Consider the following 21,997-nt stretch of genomic DNA (forward strand, 5'->3'; position numbering starts at 1 on the left):
CTTTAATTCTCCACAAAATGCTTTGCCTACGTCAGTGCAAGATAAAACAACCAAATTAGCTATATGAATCAAAATGAAGTGGACTGAAATGCTTAAGTATATAATATGTAAGGCTTTTAAGTATTACGAATGCCTTTCCTACGTCTAGAAGCTGTCACTTCTTCTGTTGTCTTCACCACTCAACTCCCATCCGTCCTCAAGTGTCAAGATTTAACTTATAAGAATTGTTTCTAGAACACATAGGTTGAACTGGCCTGAAAGTTGAAAAGTTAATTAACTGCGTTCTGAATCTGAAATTGTGGTGGGAGATGTTTTCTTAGTATTCCATAGGAGATTCCTCCTATGCTAAAAAAACATTTTAGCTTTAGGCCTATACCAATTATTTTAATTAAGTCATTAACCATGTGTAACTGCCAGAGAAGACGTATACGTAGGGGAAATAGGAATAAATATCCCCAAGTTAATAATCTTAATGGTGAAAGCATGTTTTGCCCTCAAGGGAGTTCAGTTCTGAAGGAGTTGCTGTGTGCGCACAGTTGAGCCACCCAATGATCTTGTGGGCTCTCTGCTCTGTGCATCCCTGGTGTGTTCGGAGAGCAGAGGTTCTTGGATGGGTATGGCTGATGTGCTGTGTGTAGATACTTTCCTTTCATTTTGCCTTGCTGAATTATATCCAAGGACAGGTCTCATGTCTGATAAAACTTTAATTTGGAATGAATGAAGGAAGCATTTGGGAGCTGAAAACTTTAGAAACAGAGAGAGGCAGTGCAGTTGATTTTAAGAAATTTTTCCCTGATTTCTACTGCATGGATATTTAACTTGATAAATATCTAGACATTAGAAATGAGAATGTATTAGGATGCAAATGCACATTGCTTTTCATTGTGTTCGTGGTGACATTTGTTTAGTTCCTTAGACAAAGGTAAATTATATAAAATGATGCCAGTATAATAAGTCCTTTTAGCAGGTTTTACAGAAAAGCTACATAAAAATGAGATGAAGGAGTTGTTTTCTGATAGAAAAGTCAGCAGTCAGCTTGACACTTTTGAGAGTTTGGTACCTTGTCAATATTGATGCTTTTCTAATTACTTGGGTCATTTGGGTTGGCATTTAAGCACTTTGAGCCATACATGTAGGAGAGAGATGAATGAAATGTGAACAGGTAGGTATACCTTGACTGTGATGCTGTCATTTTTCATAGCAAAAATAGTAAGTTATGTTAATCAGAAGTAAAGGGACTAAATTTTGTGTGTGATTGTGTGATGAGCATCTATAGCAAGGGTTAGAGTTACCTTCTTTACCGCTAAATACAAGTGTAAACAGGAGGAAAGATAGTGAGAAAAAACAGTGCAGCCTGTGCTGGGTTTAATTTACTTTTAATTGCTCCTTCTGCAGTTTTCATTTTATGATTAGCTGCGATAGATTGCCCTAGTTGATTTGTAAGATACTTGCCTGTGATATATTAGCTGTTTTATTAACAGTGGAGAGCGAGTTCAAGGAAAGAGGGTTTGGAATGTGAGGAATGACCCCTTTAGAGACTGGTGACGCTTGACCTACATAAAAAGATTAAAAAGTAAGCAGCCCAAGAAAAAAACACATCCTTCTTGAATGCATGTGTTCTCTTGCAAGTGACAGGTAAGTGTCGCTGCCTACTGTCAGGCACAGTGAGGACTGCACCAGCTATCAGGGCCTGCTCACTGGTGCACATGGAGCTTCTGTTAACGTTCAGTGCTTAACATTAGAGATTTTTTTAAACTGGCCCTTAATGAGAATTAAATAAGTATTTTTCAGCTAAGTACTCCACCACCCTTCTGCCCAGCTATCAAACAGTAGAAGAGTACTAGAAGTGATCTGGGTATTCCTTTTTCCTCGAAAGATTACATGTGCTCCAAGAATTAAGATATGTATGATGAGACAAATAGTTTAGTCTCACAACTTTTGAGTCTTGAACTTGACAAGAATAGAAAAAATTTATTTTGGAGAGTTCACATATGCTTGGTTGTACTAGGTTTAACAACTATGAAAACTCCTAGGAAAAGGAGTTTCCTTTCCTCTTTCCCTTCCTAGCACAACAGAGGTATAAAATTCATGCCCCCTAGCTGTGAAAAAGTAAGTCGGCCGAACTTCTGCTATGCATATAGCTGTGATGGCAGTTTCTTGTCTGTCAAAATAGCTTAAACTTCAGAGATAAGTTAAATTGTCTGCAGAAGAGATTTCTGTTGCAGTATCCTCAATTTCCCCTGAAAGGCTTGACGCGAGCAGCTATGCTGACATAGCTGTGTGCTCAAAGTTCAGCGCTAGTCCTAAGAGACCTCCGCTTAAGTTGTAAATCCCTTACATGCTTGCTGCTGTAGTAGTTTGCCAAATGGATTTAGTGCTTCTCTGCATGCAGAAGTTAGTTCTTTGGGGACTGAGGTGTGAATTCGCTGTGTCCTGACACTGCTTTGCTTCCTTGATAACCTCTTCCCAGCAAAAGGCAACTGTGGGCCGTTTGAGTGAATGGTTCACCATTAATTCTTTGTGTGCATGTTTTGCAGTAACATGGTTTTCTCTGAAGATTGAAAAGAGCTGAGGTGATAACCTCATGATACCATGAGTATCTGCACAGGAAGCTGATGGGTAAAAAACCAAGAGTGTGAGCTTGAAAGCTGTAGCATGTTTTACTTCCTTGTGTAAACAAGACCTTAATTGGCTTTCATGTTTCGGAAATGGTAGGTGCAGGATAAAAAAAACTTTTTCTTAGCTGCAAAGTCAAGAAAAGGAGCAAGAGTAAACTTGAAGCATCAATATTGCCAACAGTTAAATTAGTTCTAAAGACTGCCAGCTCACAGCTGAGCCTGCCTGTCTCCAAACAGCTCAAGGAGTTTCAAATGCGTAAAAGCACAAGTATAGTCAGATTTGAATATTTCTTTCTATTCTGATATAAATTTCTGGTTCTTTCAGAGAGAAATACTGTAAAGACTTTTTGCTTAAAAGAGATCTTTTCATTGTCTCATTCACAGATGAGCATCCTTTTATTTATTCCCGTCATGCGTATAGTTAATGATAGAACCCAAAATCAAAGCTGAATGTTTCTTCTCTGTTGCAGTACATGAGCAATGTGGACTCATGGTGTAAAGCCTGTGGTGAGGTGGAGCTTCCCTCAGAACTGCAAGATTTAGAAGATGCTATCCATCATCATCAAGGAATATATGAGCACATTACTTTGGCTTACTCAGAGGTCAGTGTCTTGTTAGTTTCCTTAGATAAAATTGTGTCCTGTTAAGTTTGGATCATGAATCAGTATCACTTGTTGCATTGGGAGTTAATTGGAAACTCAAGTGCTGAGCTTCTTTTTAAATTTGATGTACTGGATTTTGCTACCATCGTTCAAAAGTGAAGTGTTAAAGTCTTCTCTGTAACCTTTGGAAAGAAATTTAAAGGTGAGATTTAACCATGTGTGGTACAAACAACCCTTGAAGCACTGAAGTAGTACTAAGTATGTTTGAATTTGCATTTGCATATTGCTACCTTTTAATAGCAGTGGGATACTATTGTTTAAACATTTACTTGAAGGGAAGTTAGCTGGGCATTCTTTGGGAAAGTATTCTGTTGGCATGGATTTCTCTTACATGTGTGAGATGGAAAATCCATCTCTGAAATTGCTTCACAAAAAGAATTAACTATCAAAGGATGCCACTTGAGAAGCCAGAAAGTAATGCACTTAGTTTCATCAACCTCAAAGACATTTAAATGAGCTAGGATGCCTATGTAGTCAGCATTTTTAAGATTAGCATATCCTATGCTAGTGCTCTAATCTTGGACTCAGCACACACTGGAATCATAATATTTGTCACTATTTCTAGTAGTTGTATTTACAACTTAAGAAAAATTGCTTTTTCTGAAGGTGGTCTAGAAAGTGGTGACAATTTTTGTTTGTTTGTTTTCTTTCAAATTTTGAGTTTTATGTTGTGCTTTACTTAGCTGAAATCAAATCAATATTCAGTATTATTAGCTAACAGGTATTTTCTGCATTTCCTGCTTTACTTGCCTTTCTTCTGTCAGGGTTGCTCTCATTGTTGGGTAAAGCTGTTTCTACTATTCAATAGGGCTGATGTTGTTCTGGATTACATACAGTAATTCTTATACTCAGAAATTCCGCGTTTGGTCAAATCATGGTAAAAACGATCAGTGGACACTGGATAACTTAGGCCACAACTTGCACCTGTCTTTAAAAGGAGGTCATATGGGTTTGAATTAGTGATTGTGATTTATATATTACATTAAAACTACTTTCTGATGAAAGAGCTTTATTATAGGAAGCTGAATCCCAAGTCTGGTCACATTTCATTTAGCAGTAAAGGAGGGTAAGATTAGTTCTGATGATCCATCCTATTGTTAGTCTTTCAAAACTGGGTTTTTTGAATACCTGCCACCTTAGGGCCTGCATAAACTTTGTGACCATGAGCCAGATGCCAGGGTTCACAAATTCTTGTCCTTCTGTGTAAAGTAAACATTCATGTCCCTACTCTTGCTCTGTGTGACCCTGCTATGTCAGCTGGTGTAATGACACACACCTGATAATGCTTGCGATTTTACTTAGACGTAACTCTTTTAACTCAGTTTCTTGAAAGCATGTTTTGCAGTAAGCTTTCTTGTCTTCATTAGAAACGTTCCTCATTGGGAGGGACAGAAACATACCATGTTTGTAACATATTTATGTGTAGAGTCAGTCTGGGGTGCATGCTTCATGAGAGTGCAGCAAGGAGGAGGAAGGCTAGATTTTTCTAGGGTAATGATTATAAAGGGGTGAGATTGAAAAAGTGGCATTTTTTTCTACTTGGTTCTGTTTGGTTTGAGCTGGTTTTGTGTGGGTTCTTTTCTTTGGCAGGGATGTGACTGGATGAGCCTGCTGTTAAGTGTAAAGAAGTACTGTGGATTGGCATGTTAAATAATGTTTGCTTACTGGTGATGCATAAAGAAAATAAATTGGACAGGTAGATTTATAGGATTGCTTTGGAACATACCTTGAAAATATATTTAGGATTTCAAAGCTGTAGCTTTTGACTTTGGGGTAGCTAGATATTTTAACAAAATCCTCACTGGTACTGCTCGAAGGGAAAAAAGAGCACTAAGTGCCTTTCTTCTGATTTCTGGTCATTACTTTTCCCCATCTGTTAAAAAAAACAGTTTTGTCTTTAGCAACCAGAATTGGTGCAGAAATAACTGTATGTGTGTGTGCAAGTTGTGTTCCTCCTGTGGGCAGAAGGTTTTGTTTTGCATTTTTCAAACTTGCATTCCTTTTTGAAGATTGATGGAGGCGTCTTTCTGTGTCAGGATATTACAGCACTATTGCTTATCATTATTAAATGTATGACTTCATTTCTATTACATTTTGGAGCTCCTTTCATTTTGAGATGAATGAGCAGTGGGGGAAGAGAGAGCAGCACTATGGGAATCACAACACTGTCATTCATTTTAGATTGCAATGTCTTGACAACACGACTTGGTGCAAAGTAGATGACAGTAATTTTAAGAAAGTAAATGCTTTAAAGACTAGACAGTCTGATTTTACTGACGGTAGTTACTGTATATTACTAGTAAAGCAACTTACTAGCTTACAAGATGAGACAACCTTGTATGCCTGAAAATCCGGCAGATATGCCTTAAATGAAGTTATAGATATAAATAAAGTTATACATCTCACTGAAATCTTAAGACAGTCATGCACTAGGAAGTAAGAAAATTTTAGTGTATTAACTCCAAAGGAAAATCTGTGCACAGTCATTTGTTAAGCTAATAAACTAATTGGATCAAGGGGCTGTCACAATTACTTTTTTTCACTTAGATTTTATGGACTCTGAATGGATGATTGAAGTCCATTATCTTCAAATATTTGAAGGACTTACTAGATAATTCTTTTGGGTGCAGAAAAAAAAAGATAGCATTGTAACTATGCTATGGACTATGCATTTTTTCTGCTGACTCTACTGGAGATACTTTCAGAAGTTAGCATCATTGCTAAAGTGGAAGAGCTTGAACTGGAACTGAGAAATAAACTGCCTTGTAACATAATTATTAGAAAAAAAAAATTTGGATCTGTTTGGCTATTGAATAACAAATTTAAAATGTGCCTTGACTTAGTAAGAAGTTGTTGAAAATGTCCACTGGGGGAAGGCCTTGACAAATTTGCTGTTTCTGACATGGTGTTGATTTGATGGATTCAGGTTATTGTTTATACTCAAGTCTTGGGACTTCAGATGATTTTTGTTCCTGCCTGCAAGATGAACTGTTAGAAAAGTTCTTCACAGGTAGCTGAATGATACTGAATTGTAACAGTTCTCTGAGCTCCATGCTAAAAGTGACAGAGGAAACGCCAATGTAACGTGCTTTTAACACTAAATGTTGATAGTGACCAGATAAGAGAGGATTATTGCTTTTTAATTAGCATGCAATGTAAATCTGAATATTTCTGCTCTGGTTTAAATCAGAGAAAACAACAGTTAGAAATGACAAATATTTCCTGTCAGTGTCAGTAATTAAAACACATTTTTGAAAACAGTATCTTTCTTTGCTACATGGATAGGGTTTAAGTGATTTAATCAGAATTAAGTTTGCCATAATAGCAGTTTTTTCCTTGGCTTACCAGTAACAGTAATAATTTAGAAATTTTAAATCGTGTCAGATTGAATCACATAGTAAGTTTTATATCTGTTAGTTTAAATGTATTTGTCAAATTAATATTAACCTATAGAAAGTAACCTCCCTGTTCACCTTTACAGCAAATGAAGAGAGAGATTGTTTTGACAGGATAATTTTGGACAAATGCTTAATTTTAGGTGTTTTGTTGACTAGCGAAAGAGTTGAAGAATATTTATTCAAAGTTAGATTCTACTAGTTGTTTTAAAAAAAACCCCAAAACAACCAAACAAAACATCCCAACACTTTGAATGAAAGTCATTCTTAAAGTAATGAAAAAAACGGAAATGCAGGTTGTTATTTAGACGAGTGCTACTTGTTAAAATTACTTTAAATAGAAAGATAATACAATTTTTTTCTTTCCTATAATAGCTGCATGTGGGTAATCATTCCTGCAATGAAACGAATCTTCATCATTGCTCTCTGAGTTCTTGAAGACATTTAAAACTGGGACAAGGGATGGGATACAAAGTAGTAGCCCAACAAGCTTTTGGCAAGGCGTGTAATTCTTTGTCCTTTCTGGTGGTCAGGTGAGCCAAGATGGGAAGTCGCTCCTTGACAAACTTCAGAGACCTTTGACTCCTGGGAGTTCCGATTCCCTCACCGCATCTGCCAACTACTCGAAAGCAGTTCGTCATGTCCTGGATGTCATCCATGAAGTATTGCATCACCAGCGCCAACTGGAAAATATCTGGCAGCATCGGAAAGTCCGCTTGCACCAGCGGCTTCAGCTCTGCGTTTTTCAACAGGATGTTCAACAGGTAGGTTTTATTTTCACTTTGTCTAAATGCCTTTGTATTCTGTCAGCCTGATTGCACTGACAGGTGAGTTTTGACTGCTAAAACCCATGTTCTTTTTTACGACAAGTGAATAGTTGCATGTGATTGACTGAATGATACCAAGTTCTGTGTATTATCACAACTTGTTAGTTCTACTTCATTTTTTTCTGATTTTAAATGAATTTATTTACTTTAAGTCATATATGATGAAAAATACTTTTAATATAGACAGCTCTTCTGAGTTTGTGCTGGAAGCTGACATGCACATTATAGGTAAAATTCTGGACTTGAAGTATCAAAAAGACTTCTTGTTGTAACATGCAAAAAATTAATAGTCTTAGTAAAGTTTTTGGTTTTAAATCTTCAGTGATACTTAATTGACTTAATAGTGTTTCTTTAAAACCTGAGAGTTGTATAATAACGAATTATAAAAATTACAGATGAAATTACTTTCTGATAATAACACTGTTCTTGAATTGTTATTAGCTGCTGGTTTTTTTAGTATGACAACATCTGTAAAAATTAGTAGTTATGTACAGGCATTAGTATCTCTGACATCGCTTTGCCTTTTTAAAGTGAAACAACATAAAATTCCTTGTTGATGGATTTTTAATAAGCATTAAATGTTGGCTTTGACTGCAATTAACAGAGACATTAGTAATTTATTATTTAACGGCTCATCTTCCTACAAAAGTAAAAATGACCAGTATTTGCTGATCATGTTCTTTCATTTCAGTGTAAAAGTGTTCACAAATCACAGCTTCTGAATGGGTTTTTTAGATAGATAGCCATTGTTCTGGTTAAACTAATCTTTTTTCTTAAGAATTAGTTGCACTTTGAGCTAAATTTCTTGTACTGTTCTGTTTCAAGAAGACACTGGATGTTAGCAGTTTGGAGCGAAATAACTGATTTTCATCATTTACAGTAATTGAAAAAGGTAATTTAGGCAGATGGTGGGTAGACTGAGAAATCTTGATAACTGAACTTTCTTCTACAGCTGGTGACTATCTCTTGATGTAATTAAAGAAAATAATTGTCTTGATTTGGAAAGACAGGTGTCTGCCAGGGAAATCTGGAGCTTCTCTTGGAATGGAGAATGTAAACCCCCTCCCTCCAAATTATTATAATTTTGCAATTAGGGGCTTTCAAGCAAAGATATGAGAATAGGAATAACAGTTCTTCACTAGGAATATTAAAAATAGAAATGCAGTAGTACAAAAAAAGACCAAGCAAACAAAAATCCTAGAAACCCTGACAGAGTCAGAATATGACCTGACACCCTGTAGGTCAGGGTGTTGATAGCAGTCCAAGTAAGTCCTCCTGTAGTAACAGATGTAGTTCTGTTGGAGTAGAGATGATCCTGTAGAAGGGTCCAGTGGTGGTGAAATGGGTCCAGTTTTCCTCTGGAAAATCCAGTGGAAAACAAGCTGTCCTGCTGTGCTGAATTTCAGCTTTTATCTAGGTAGGAATGCTTGGCTCCTCCCACTGGGGTGGAGCATCTCATAATGGGATGATGTAATGTTGTCAGACATGTCAGTGAGCCTTAATGGCCCATTAACAGTAGATAACCCCTGGAGTTAAAAGAAAAAACAACTCTTCAACTGGTTTCAACACATTGGGAATAGAATACATGCTTTTGGTTGTATATTGCAACCCAAGACAATAACTTAAATACTTTAGCCGTAAATTACGTAAAATCTTCAAAACTTCATTACTTGATTTTTTATCTAAAAAGAAGCATACATTGAAAGACAGGCTGTTATGCAGATTGTCAGTGCTGAGATGTGACAAAGGATGTAGAAAGGCGTGAAAAATATTAGCTGGCAAAAAAGTAAAAGAAAGCAGAGGGAATGTTATGAGTGGTCAGTAAGGGCACAGAGAACCGAAGACTCCATTCATGATGTCATTGTATAAATCCTTGAGGCGCTCCATGAAGATTTCAACATAAGTAGTGGCTAGTAAGGAGGGTCCAGTGCTGGTGCTTACATGAGTTGAAGGGCCAACTCTGAATATGCTGTGATTCTGTGATGAGGCACAGCCCACAAATGAATTACCTCCTTAACTGAAAAGGCTTCATAAGAAATCCTCAGAAACTGAAATTAACAGAGTAGTTTGATTCTCAGGGAAAAATATACATCCTCTCAGTAGTCTGGTGCCCACAAGTATGGATTGTATGGTGGAACTTTCTCCTCTAGTTTGAATTCAGTTCAGGTAGGACCTATTTAGGCAATCTAGGCCAAGGGGTCTCCTGAGGTAGTTTGCCAGGTATGTAATTCAGGTTTTGGGCCTGTAGGCCAGGCTTTAGGCAGTTTATTTCCTGGGGGAAGGTGTTCATTAAATGCTGCAGAGAGTCTTACTGTACTGCTCCTACTCTTTGCCTTTAATATCTTGGGAGTCATAAAATGCTTGTAGGAAATTTTCATTTTCTGCTCCATCCTAAATCATGGCTCTCAGTGTAGAGGAGTTAGCTCTCAGACTCCTTTGTTCTTTGAAGTTCTTTGAAGAAGCAAATAACCCATCATTAGACTCAAGTCATTGTGCAGTCACCACCAAGTTCTTCAGCAAGATGCTGAATTTTCCTTCTCTATATTAGACTCATCAGCCTTTGGATGTGCTGCATTTAAGATGAAGTAATCACCGATTTGAAAATGGCAAAGAGGGCAGCTTTACATATTTTTATAACTTTCAGTATCAGCAATGTGCTATGTCCAAATCATGAATGTGGATTCTGAGTACACCCAAAGTTTTCAGTATGAACCAGTTGAGAATGTTGATCCATGTTGACTTACTATTCAGTACATGCTTTACCTACTGGTTGGAGAAATGTCTTTCATCCTGCTTATGCCTGTGGTTTCTTTATATGCTTTGCAAGCCAGACACTGAATTAAGGTAGCAAGAGATCCTCTTGACAGTTTGAAACTGCAGCCTTTTGTGCTAATGCACATCTTTGTCAGCCACATGAAATTTCACGCTAGATCTGTACAGAGGTGCAGCCCTTGCTTGCTGTCTTCCTAAGCCCTTCTTTTAGTATCCAGTAATTATTACTGTCAGAGATTGAGTTGTCCTTTGGTTTATCTCTGTAATGACTGTTAATTACTGAAATGTTGCATGTGGAAGTATAGCTCCTTATGTTGATTTAACTTAACTTTACAGATATTGGGTATTTTTGGCACTGCATTATGAATCACAGTGTGAATTTTGGTCACTGTTCCCTTTCATAATACAACTCTTCATACTAGTATTTCAGTGCAGGTCAATCTGTAGGACAATGGCCATTCAACATCCATACCAGATAGATTAATCTTAATAGCCACAGCAGATGTCTTAGAGATTGTAGCTCCCTAGCTTTGAAGATTTATCTGGGGAAAAAAGTGATCCTGAATAAAAAGATGGTTTTTCTTGCAAAACAAAAGCAAAAGAACTTTTTCCGATCATCATAATTTATCTGAGAAATGTTAGTTTTTCATTTGAATGATCATTATCACCATTCAGTGTATGAAATTACTCTGGTATGAGGTATTACTTAAATTTATATCTGAGACAGTTCTGGAATGGTTTATGTAGAACTCCAAAGCAACTTTCTTTATAAAACATGTTTGTTTTTGTTTGTACATTCTTTCTTTGTTTAAATGTTAAAAAAATCAATTAAGATTGATTGAGAAGCTAACATGAAAACATCTTTTAATTGTTGTCACTAAAGTTAAATGTGGTGGGTTTTTTTTCATTTCAGAATAAGCTGAGTGTGGATCTTTTTCACTGTTTATAGTTAGTTTGCGCATAGTGGCAAGCAACCAAGTGCATTATAAGTGAATCTGTAACTGTCCTTTAGTATGAGTCTGTGATTTCCTCCTCCTCCCTCTGCTGGATTAATGAAACAACTCAGTCCATGGAAGTTTTGAATGAGTGACAGAGCTGAGGAGGGAATTGCCCATGTTGAGCTGGTACTTCACTTCGTGTTACTTCCACCTTAGAAAGCTCATTGGGTTTTTTCTTCCGTCCTGTATACTGGGCAGCTGTTCCTAGTGGAGCTTTCTAAATGAACGAAAGCACTGTGGTGATATCTAAGTACACCAAGAATCATATACTGATCTTTTGAAGCAAGTAGTAAGGAAAGTAGGGCATGAAATAATGAAAATAGTAGATGGGAAGTGAAATGAATTACAGAAAATCTGAAATTTGAAATGTGAAATTGTGTGACAGTCTTAAACTGAATGAAATTCTGAGTTTGACTTTAGGTAGCAGAAACGTACTGGGAGATCTAGTTCCCGATTAGTTCATATATTAACATCAAAAAAAAGGGGTTTATTTAAATGAAAAAAACCTCTGGGCACTGGCGCTCAATTGCCAATGTAGCCCTTCTAATATAAACCATGCTAGTAAAAGTATGATTTTATGTTTAAGAGTTAATAGGCTTACCAAGTAGATAATAGTCAGCCTTTCACGTAAGGAAAGGAGCTGACTGATTCTGATATGAAGCGATAAAGCAGGCTTGGAACAGCATCATGGACTTCTGCTCTTCTAGGCCATGAAAGGTCAAAACTGAGCATAAAAATAATGTTTCTGGTAGGTGAGACTGCTGACACTCATATGATCAGAGTTTTGGTGCCTGAAAAACTCTTCTGATAGCTTGCAAGCCAGAAATAAGTAAAACATGCAGGTTGGAGGTTTTTGGGGGGGTTAGGAAAGGGGATTAGTTGTTTTTGTAGTTGGTTTTTTTTGTTGTTGTTGTTTTTTTGGGGGGGGAGGTGTTTTTATTTGGTTTGGCTCGGGTTTTTTTCCCCAAAAATACATTTATTTGATCATAGTGGGTGTCTTGTCTGTCCATTTTGCATCATGTGCTGCTTCTTGCTTGATCTGCCTGCCTCAAGACAGGTTACAGTCACTAGTTTCAGCCTTGACCAATGAAGGGCGGGCCATGAATGCTTGCTACTTGCTAGCATCAACATGATTTGACTGTGTGATTCCCAGGTGGCTTTTGAAGGCGGTTCCAGTGTAAAATGGTTCTTTTTTCAAGAGAGTATTTCCACATTTTAACTATCCAAGGATCAGAAATGCAGATATTTCCATCTTCCCATTTGGAATGCTGTGTCAGCAGCGCGTAAGTGGAGATCAGGAAAGTGAATGTATGCAAAGTAGGTGAAGGGGTGAGGGGTGAGGAATGGATAATAATGTGGGAAAGACTGGTGAAAATGAGCGCGTTGAATCTGCAGAAAAACAGATTAATTTCTACGAGTAGCATATACTTATTTTACAGCCATGAGCAATGATTTTGTTAATATGAAGCTGTCTTTCCATAGTAGTGGTTTCTTCTGTTGTATATGCTTTAGGGAGCTAGAAAAGTAAGCATTTTTCTAGATCCTGTGTTGGACATAAGGATGGTTTTGCTGAGACTGCAGTAGAACTTAATTGCATCCTTGAAGCAACTTGCTGCAGTGGAGGATGATACTATTCACCCTTTCACTGAAAAATGTTGAGCCTCTTAGACTCCTACATATTGCTTAAGTACCAGACTGAATTCCGTTTGCTTTCAGTATTGGTAGAAGAGTCCTTAGTGGCTCAGTATCATGATTTCTGTAACTCTTACTTCTCCCAGGAAGAGGAGGAAAGTGTGTAAGTTGCTAAGAGGCTAATATCAGTACCAACTAATGGTATTGTCCTTTGATTGAAGTGGTATGCAAAGCACTTACTGATGGGAAGAGCCTGACTTGACTCTGCCTCTATATGCTGTGAAATTCCCAAGAGTGTTTGCTCAGTTTTGTTAAGAATCAAGGTATGAAGGCTGAACACTAATGAGACTTGTATTCATACTGATTTCACTTAGAGACAGTAATGTTTCTCTAGTTGAGTGCTTTATGTCATGATCTGTGTACTGGATTTCTATGACAATTTCTTCCCTTGAGAAATCATTCAGCATTCTTTGGAGCAAAAAAATCATTCTCCCTGAGCTGCTTTCTGCTTTTCATCCCATGTTTTCTGGGACTGATTTTGCTGTTGATTTCATTTGTTAGCTTGTAACTGTTAGTAGTCTCCAGAGTCCAGTCTAATTATTTCATCCAAACATACCTCCTTTCAGTCTTTTTTTATAATGGGAAAAGTAGTCTCCTGAAACTAGTCAAAAGTATTGGTAATAATAACTGGGGCCATGTTTAGCTCCTCACTCTCCTTTTTCTGATCAATACTTTACCTTGAAAGAAGAAAATGAAAACTTGCGTTGACCTAAACCACAATATTCTTTTGGCAGTACTTACTAGGAAAACAAATATTGCGTAAGTTAAGTATGGAGATTTAATGAAGTGTTGGTGATTTGAAGTGGCTGTATTTTGTGGTATTAGGGAATTGTTTGTTGTTTTGAAGATGTCCAGTAGGAGAGAGCTTGCAAACAGAGAAATATTTGCATGGTCAAGATAAATGAGAGAACCATGTTTTCGTTCTTCTGCTAAAGAAAGCATGGATGTTTTTCAGGGGAATGGTGTGTGGGATTACATGTGTTGAATGTGGTCATGAGTGGTGTTGCAGGAATGGTTCTCAAATCTGTGTGGAAGAAAAAAACGTTTTTAGTTATGCTCAGGTGTACGTTCACTACAAGAAACCTGGGCAGAAAACCTAGCCCAACTTTAGGAATCAGAGTAAAGGACACTAGTAGATAAGAAGAGGCACAGTACAGGCTTTTGAAAGTTATTTTCTAAACCAACTAGAATATTCATGTGTCAAAGGAAAAAGAATGCTGAAGGTGAATGTCGGGTAAGGTATTCTGCACCACTGCATTAGTGCTGTATAGATGTGGTCAGCTGACATAAGAAAATTTCTTATGTGCTGTTGTTTTGAATTCTGAGTGTCCTTCTGAATGAGTCTTTGGGGTATCATCCAAAAAATTGAATACCATATGCATATTTAACTAATGGATTAAGTTATGACTAGGAAGTATTAGTTTGAATAGAGGTTAGATGTTTTTGTTCATTCACTCATCAGAAATTTGGTATGTGTGCAGGAATCTTTTGTGTTAACTGACAGTTTAGAAACTAATTACATGTACATTTTTACTATTTATAAAGCTTTCAGCCCAGTCATTGTGGTAGAAGCATTAAGGTCCTTAAAATGTCTTCTGTTCATCACTTTTTTAGCTATAAAATTTACAATAAACAATTATGTCTGATGTTTTGAGGGGATAGATATTTCTTAAGAGCTGGAGCATATTCCTTCATATGCCCTGGATACAGACATTTATGTCATAATGATTTCAACTAATTTTTCTTGTGTTAATTGAAGTTAGTTACTACTGAGTCTTATTTCTCGACTTAATAATATGTAGAAGGTGAAGCGAATTCTCATCTGAAGTAGAACTTCACTGTGTTATTCACCAGCAATGTGCAAGCTTCATTAGTGTTACCTTGCAGAAAAATGTCAGCTGAAGGCATAAACACATTAAGAGACCCTCATAAGGGGTCTCACCACTTGGATCAGATTACTGTCAAATTGATGAATGTGAAGAAATGGAGTTGTCCTTGGTAGGCTTCAAAATACAGATATAATCCTGAATCATACTATTTTGCTAGTTTGAGCTTATTATCGCCTGGAGAAAAGTTAAATGAGATGTAATTAATGTCCTTCAATGGCAACACTGTTTCAATCCAACAGCTCAGTTCTTTTTAAGCAGTGCCTTTACAGCTTCTCAGCTGCTTGAATAATTGTGTTTTTGTTGTAACATTCAGTACAGCCACTCAGGATTTCTGTGTGTCTCTCTTCTGTACCACAGGTGTTGGATTGGATTGAAAACCATGGAGAAGCTTTTCTCAGCAAACACACAGGAGTGGGAAAATCCCTGCATCGGGCCAGAGCTTTGCAGAAACGCCATGAGGACTTCGAAGAGGTTGCGCAGGTAAAAACAATCACATTGTACACTTGTATGGAAATAAGTGAAAAATTTTGGCTTTTTCACTTAAGGGCTGTGCAGAAGGAGCTCCACTACAAAGCATTCCATTCCACGAAGGGACTATTTTTTTTCTATTGCAAGTTTTTATTTCATTTCTCCTTTATGCTCCAGCTTTGAGAAGTAAAAGACGAACTTCGGCAGTCCTAGAGGGTGTGACCCTAAAGTACAATAGAACTGCTCTGACACTATTATCCTTATTATGTCTAAAGCATGCTTTCAAATATTGATTTACAGAAGAATGAAAGCTCTCTTTTCAAAGTTGCTTAGTTCCATGAGGATCTAGGATTTAAACTTTCGTGCAGCCTGTAAGAGAGGATGGAGATGAACCGAAAGTCCTGCTTTCTGACTTTAAGTTTGGGGAGCTCTGAGATTCTCACTGCAGTCTCATGGAGGGGAAGAGGTCCCCCTTCCTTAGAAACCAGGTGAGCCAGCAAACTGGCCAAACTGTCTTGAGTATTTTTTCCTAAAGTAAAATTGAGTTTGGATATGCCCTTCTCTTCTGAATCACCCTTAGTTTAGTCTTAAGTGATGATAAAACTTCAGAACACATTTTTCTGTGAAAAAAAATCAAAACAAATAAAGATACAAAGGAACACAGGGAAGTTAACGAGGAGCTGGTGTAGCTGTTAGCCTCTAAAAGAGGATGTGAGGTGAAGAAAAACCCTGTGAAGGAAGCTGAAGGCTAGAATCCTCCCCGTTAGTAATGCACTGTCCGTCCAGTCTTAATGACTGGTAAGAGAAAACCAAGATTAATCAAGAAAGATCTCCAAGATTAATCAGGAAAGATCTCCAAAGGTGAGGTTGATAGAGGGGTGCTTCAGTCAAACAGAAGACAGCATTATTAGATAATTGTGACGTATGCAGGAGCTCAGCAGTGACACCTCCTATGGGGGATGCATCAGAAGTGTTGTTTACAGTTTGCCTGTTAAGTGGAAAATTAGGCTGTTGATAAAATTTTATTATAAATACAATCTTAGAGCACTTGAGTAGCTGAGGACTTGAAATAGCATCAGAAAACTTCCTCAATATTGATTTCCTGTACAATTTTCAAAAAGAATAGCTGTTACTTTTATATATATACGTGCTGGATTTTCTATATGCATATCTATTACTTCATTTTTAGTAAAAAGTAATATTTTCCACGTGGAAATACTTACATTTCTGGGTCAGACAAGCAGGAATCTATTTCTGTGAGATAGCCTGTAACAAAGCCTGAATGATCTCATACTTAATATGTATTATTTGGGCAAAGAAGAAGAAAATGTTTGAGTAGCCAAAAGGGGATGAAGTGCATAAAAATGTTACTGGGATGTTAAAAAAATTTGTCTTGTTAATTTGCATTATACTTTAAAGAAAATTGTAAAGCAAATGCTTACAAAAAAACTTCCTAAAACTGAATGTTACTAGAGTTTGAAATGATCTCTTCAGAGATTGGGTGGAAGTTCTATTTTTGGAGGTACTGAAAACTTAGATTGGTTAAAGAACTTAAATATACTACAGGGGACTATCTTCCACTAACAGAAGGATGGACAAAATGATCTAATAAGGTTTTTTTTTCATCTCTAACTCTTGTATGTGTAGTGAGTTACTGCCAAGAGAGGCACACCCTCTGAGTTGTTCCTCTTACTTGCTGTAAAACTGAATATAGGCAGCCCAAAAGGCATTCTTGTTGCTGTTACAAGGAAGATTATGTTCAAGTATAAAACAGCAGTCTTTGTTAAAACATCAGTAACTTTTGGCTGACTTGTTTTCTGCCTACATTTCTGGTTGGTCCAGGTCTTTGTTATATTTTTTTATGATTTTGGGCTTTTTTTAGTTGTCATTGCTCTTTTTGTTGTGATTTTGGTTTTGTTTGTTTTTAATAGGACTCTAGGCATTATTAGGGGTTTTCAGTCAGTTCTAGTCAGAAGTTGAGAGAAAGTTCTGTTAAATGAAGTGTCACTGGCATGGCAATGCTCTGGCAAATCCAGGGAGCCAACAGTAATGCTGACATGTTCCTGGTCAAAGGCTAACTCCTGATTTTGAAGGGAGTGAAAATTATTTTTTCTTTTTTCTTCCTTTCTGCCTTTTCCCACATTCTTTCTTTAACATGAATGAGGTGTCATTTCCTCAACAGCATTCAAAGAGATGTTAAAATAAGCTGTGTGTCAAATAGAATAGACATTCCAGTCAATGGGCTGTGGTCTCACAAATTAGTGACTTTGAAATTCATGTGAAATGAACATTTGTTTCTCTTTATTTAACACTTTTTATTACCACTACAAAAGCTAGACAGTTAAAACTCAGCTAATAATCCTCCCTAAATTCTTACTACAAATTCATGCTACACATTACACACTTTGACTTGCACCCAGTATAGTAAAGTTGTGTTGCTCTTTTCATGCAAAGCCTGTCCAGTTCAATTTCTATTTACCCACCTTTTTCTTTCTTTTTTGACCTTCTCTCCATGTTGTTCTTTGTGTCCATGAGATCATTTAGTTGAAGTATCAAGTGCCTGAATTTTGACATAATTCATTCACTTATGGACATGAATTTTCAGCTTACAAGCTCTGGATACAGGTCAATATTGTAGTTGTACTTCTCCATGCATTTTTGTCTGAAATTCTAAGTCAGCTTTTCATGTTTCAAATGTGATCCATGTCTGTTTTTTGACAGTAGTCTATGCTCAAAAAACACAAAAGGTGTATGGTAATAATTAATTAACAGGATTTTTTTTCCCACGAGGAAGTCTTCCTGGTGCAAGAAATGCACAAGAAAGATAATTGCAAACCTTGTCTGAATGCATCTTTCATTTCCCTACCAATACCTGTTCCCACCTCCTTTAAGGTTATAAAAATGGGTTATGAATTTGGACTGGTTCTGAACTTTACCCACAAAAATGCTTGCAATACATCAAATTAAAGGTCCGTGTCTTACACTGTCTTGCAGCTATCACCAGATGCATAAAAAAAAGGGACTGTATGCTTATAAAGTTACCTTTACCCTCCCAGTTATCTGAGCCTGTTTGATGGTTGAACTGAAGGATGTATCTGAACCAATATTTAGTAGTCACTGATGGACTTTTCTTTCTTTAATTAGGCTACTTCTTGAATCCCTTTATGATCTTGGAATGTATGCCAGACCCTGTGGCAATGAGTTATGCAATTTAATTGCTCCTTAGATGAAACGTACTTTGCTTTTTCGTTTGAAGTGTATTGTCTGATGCTTAAATGTGATAGTGTCCACTGTACTTAATGACTAATCTATTTTATTTTCTATACCTTTAAAGATTTGTGTACCTCTGCTGGTCTCTGGCCATCCATGTCTCTCTTCTCTTTCCAGACCACAATAAACTCCAGATTGTTTGAAGTGCAGTCCATACCTCCACTCACTTCTGTTTCTATACTTATTGTCAGTAGTAGTAATTTCTGCACTTGTGTCTGAAATTTCATTTTTTGCATTTTCTGTGATGTGTCATTTCATATGGTTTCTAAAAATATGGTGTTTGTTCTTTGTGAAGGATATTTAGAAAGCATTTTTTAACAGAAACATGACAAAATTATGGAATTTGTTGTTGGGGAAAGTGGTAAATTCCATTATGGAGAATTTTTTGTCATTTTGGAGAAGAATGCCTATTAAAGACTTGCACCTTGGGGCACAGAAGGATAGACTACAGGTAGTCTTGAAGTTCTTACAGAGCTCCTTCTTTTCCCCTGGGATCTGGGGAGAGTGTGCTGTTGAAGATATCCTGAGGAGGTTTGTCACCATGAAGGCTCCTTTCTTTTCCTTCAATTTAGGAAATTGGCATAAGCACCATTAAGGAAGAACTCTTCTTGTTTTTGCCTAACTTTCAACTGGAGGCTGCCCCTCGGCACAAGCATTTTCAAAATCTTCACATCACTGCTTTTTTCCCTCCGAGCGTTGTTTAGAAGTGACCAGAGAGTTGGGAAAGGCACTACGTAGTACCGAACACCTAGTTGATGTGATTTCTATCCAAAGGGCAGTTTATATTATATTCCATCTCTACTTGGAAGTGAAATTTGAGCAACAGGGCTTATGCCTGCTGTTAAGTTTGAGAATTGCAACCCCTTTTGAAGCAGCATCCAGGCTGTGATCTTTTCCAAATACAGGCCGTTCACCATCCCCTTTACAGAAAGAGGAGTCAGATGTGTTTGGGCCTGTGTAACGCGGAAGATACTCCTGGAATTTGTAAACAATGCTTCACATGTGAGATAAAGTTTTCATTAAAATGGGAAACTTCTGTTTCAGCCATCTGCAGCTGGGTGTGGTGCTCTGGACTGATGAAGTAGTTGTTGTTTGAGGAGTGCCTTGAGGCTCTTCGGCCTTGCCCCTTGAACGCATGTGAGCTGCAGCCATGGAAGGCAGAACACCCAAGCACAGCTCAGTGTGTTCAGGGCCAGCGTGCCCTGGGACAGAGGTCTGGAGCGTGCAGTAGCCTGCTCCCCACTGAATAGGATCAGCTCATGTTTGTCTCTGCAGGCTTTCCCAGGGAAACCAGGGAGGAGTTCTCTATCTCTCCATGCAACTAAAAAGCTGAAAGTTAAGGAAGGGCTGAGAGTTACATAGGGAAAGTCTAGAATCAGCATGGATTTAATTCCTTGCATAACTAGATCATAATAAATTAAGGGGGAACTCCCCCCAGATATGTGAAAGCTTCACTGAGTCATGTAATCTGTCCTGGGCTTGTCTGGTAATTTACCTGATACCCTGGGGGAGAGCTCTTATTTCCTGCCCTTTAGTTCAGTATTAGGATTTAATTTTTGTGGATATTATAATGTTAATTGGAAGTGTGATACTGTATTTATGGCAAAGAAAAGCACATTTGCATAGGCTTAATTTATCTTTGCAAGGATTGTTTTTACCTAATGTGATTGAGGTTAGGAGAACATGGAAGGGCAGAAAGGAGAAGAAAAAGGAATGGTTAAATTGTCAAGAATGCATTCTTCTTTTTTTAGTCTATGGTGAAAACCTGTCAGAAGACCTAATGATGTGACATGAGCGAAGCTTCCTTAGTCTAGACATGGCTTCAGTTTTTTTTCTTCAGTGGTTAATATCCTTCTAACCTTCCTTGATGAGAGTTCTGAGAATCATTCTGAAAAATGAAAACCCAAGGTTTTGCTCAAAAAGAGCACCCAAAGTGTAACAAAAGTTTGGACTTAGTCCTGTTTTGAATTAACGAGAAAGATACTAAGGCAGGCTGCAAATGCAGAGCTTCAAGAGTTGTTAAACAAATGTCTCTTCTCTGCACCATAACACTCCCAGCACATCAGAGACCAGACATCTTCTGTAGGACACTTGCGATAGCTCACTTCCGAATCTTCCTATGCTGCTGCTTTTTCCCAAATGATGATAAACTTGATGCATGACTTCTGGATGCCTGACTTCTGTAAGGATGGAGAAAAATGTTCTCCTTCTGTGCTTGGTCACTTTCTCCATGCTCCTGCTGGATGTGTGGACTTGAGGTTAAATGTCTCTACCAGCAGCTAGAATTTCTTCTGCTCTACACATTTGAGAAGTCTTCTGTCCCTGACTGTAGTGATTTTTCCAGTGTTGAAGCAGGCCAGTTTGCAAGTAGTGGATTAGGCATTTATGCTGATCTTTATTCTAGATGTGTATATAAAATACTAATTCCAAGTTTTTTGTCAAGGAGATGTTTGAATAGACATAAGTAAAGAGCTAAGGAATTAATTTATTTGCAGTTAAGTGAAAAAAATACATAGAAATATAACAAAATCTTTAGCAAGATTATATTGTGCTACCTTTAAGAAAAGAAGAAAGACAAATACATTCCAAGGGCCTTTTCATAATTTTGTTTTTATTAGTGGAGTGGCTGTAAAATGTACTAACTGACTTTTCTTTCATTTAATCCTGTCAAACTAACTTACTTCTCTCCAGAACACATATACGAATGCAGATAAGCTTCTAGAAGCAGCAGAACAGCTTGCTCAGACTGGGGAGTGTGACCCGGAGGAAATTTATCAAGCTGCCCATCAGCTGGAAGACCGGATACAGGATTTTGTCAGGCGTGTGGAGCAGCGCAAGATCCTGCTGGACATGTCTGTGTCCTTTCACACTCATGTTAAAGAGGTAAAGCTTCTGCTAATTGTGGTGCTAACTTCAAGCCCTAAATCCGGTGTTATCCAGTGTTGCTTTCATTGTTAGAACCTTGCCTTAGGACACTATGAAAGCCACTGTTGTATGCTGAGTTTTGGTTTGTAATTCACTGTGGATTGTGGACTGGGGTAGCATGGTGGTTCTGGTAAAGGATTTTTTAAATTTGATTTGATTTTGATTTTTTACTTTCAGAAGCAGCTTTTTCCTCCTTTGTTGTGCCAAGTACACATGCTTGTTCAGTCATAGGGGAGGGAGAAGGGTCAGAAGGTCAGGGAACTGGTACAGCTAAAAATCAGCATTGTGGAGGGAGATACTGTGCACTTTCAGTTTTTTATCCAACCGGCTCTCCTGTCATCTGACTTACCAGACTGACATGGCTCAGGAGACCAAAATGTATGGCAGAAGCACAAGGCTACTTGAGGCAACCTTGTTGCCCAGAGAGACTTTGTTTATTTCTCTGTTTTGCTCGTCACAGTTCTATCTTGTATATTGACAG

At 37.6% G+C, this 21,997-nt stretch overlaps 1 protein-coding gene across 4 annotated transcripts in view; it reads left to right on the forward strand.

Annotated features, from left to right (window-relative positions):
* TRIO (trio Rho guanine nucleotide exchange factor) overlaps positions 1-21,997 on the forward strand; it is a 243,846-nt gene that overhangs the window by 91,091 nt on the left and 130,758 nt on the right. For all 4 annotated transcript variants that reach the window (XM_066186236.1, XM_066186245.1, XM_066186252.1 and 1 more), the window contains exons 8-11: positions 3,089-3,220; positions 7,209-7,439; positions 15,211-15,333; positions 21,283-21,474. In XM_066186236.1, the coding sequence (XP_066042333.1) occupies positions 3,089-3,220; positions 7,209-7,439; positions 15,211-15,333; positions 21,283-21,474 (678 nt within the window). The remainder of the gene's footprint in view (positions 1-3,088; positions 3,221-7,208; positions 7,440-15,210; positions 15,334-21,282; positions 21,475-21,997) is intronic.

The sequence above is a fragment of the Chamaea fasciata genome, unplaced genomic scaffold, assembly GCF_029207755.1.
Source record: "Chamaea fasciata isolate MVZ Bird 193981 ecotype frontalis unplaced genomic scaffold, bChaFas1.0.hap1 SCAF_1, whole genome shotgun sequence".
Lineage (NCBI taxonomy): Eukaryota > Metazoa > Chordata > Aves > Passeriformes > Sylviidae > Chamaea > Chamaea fasciata.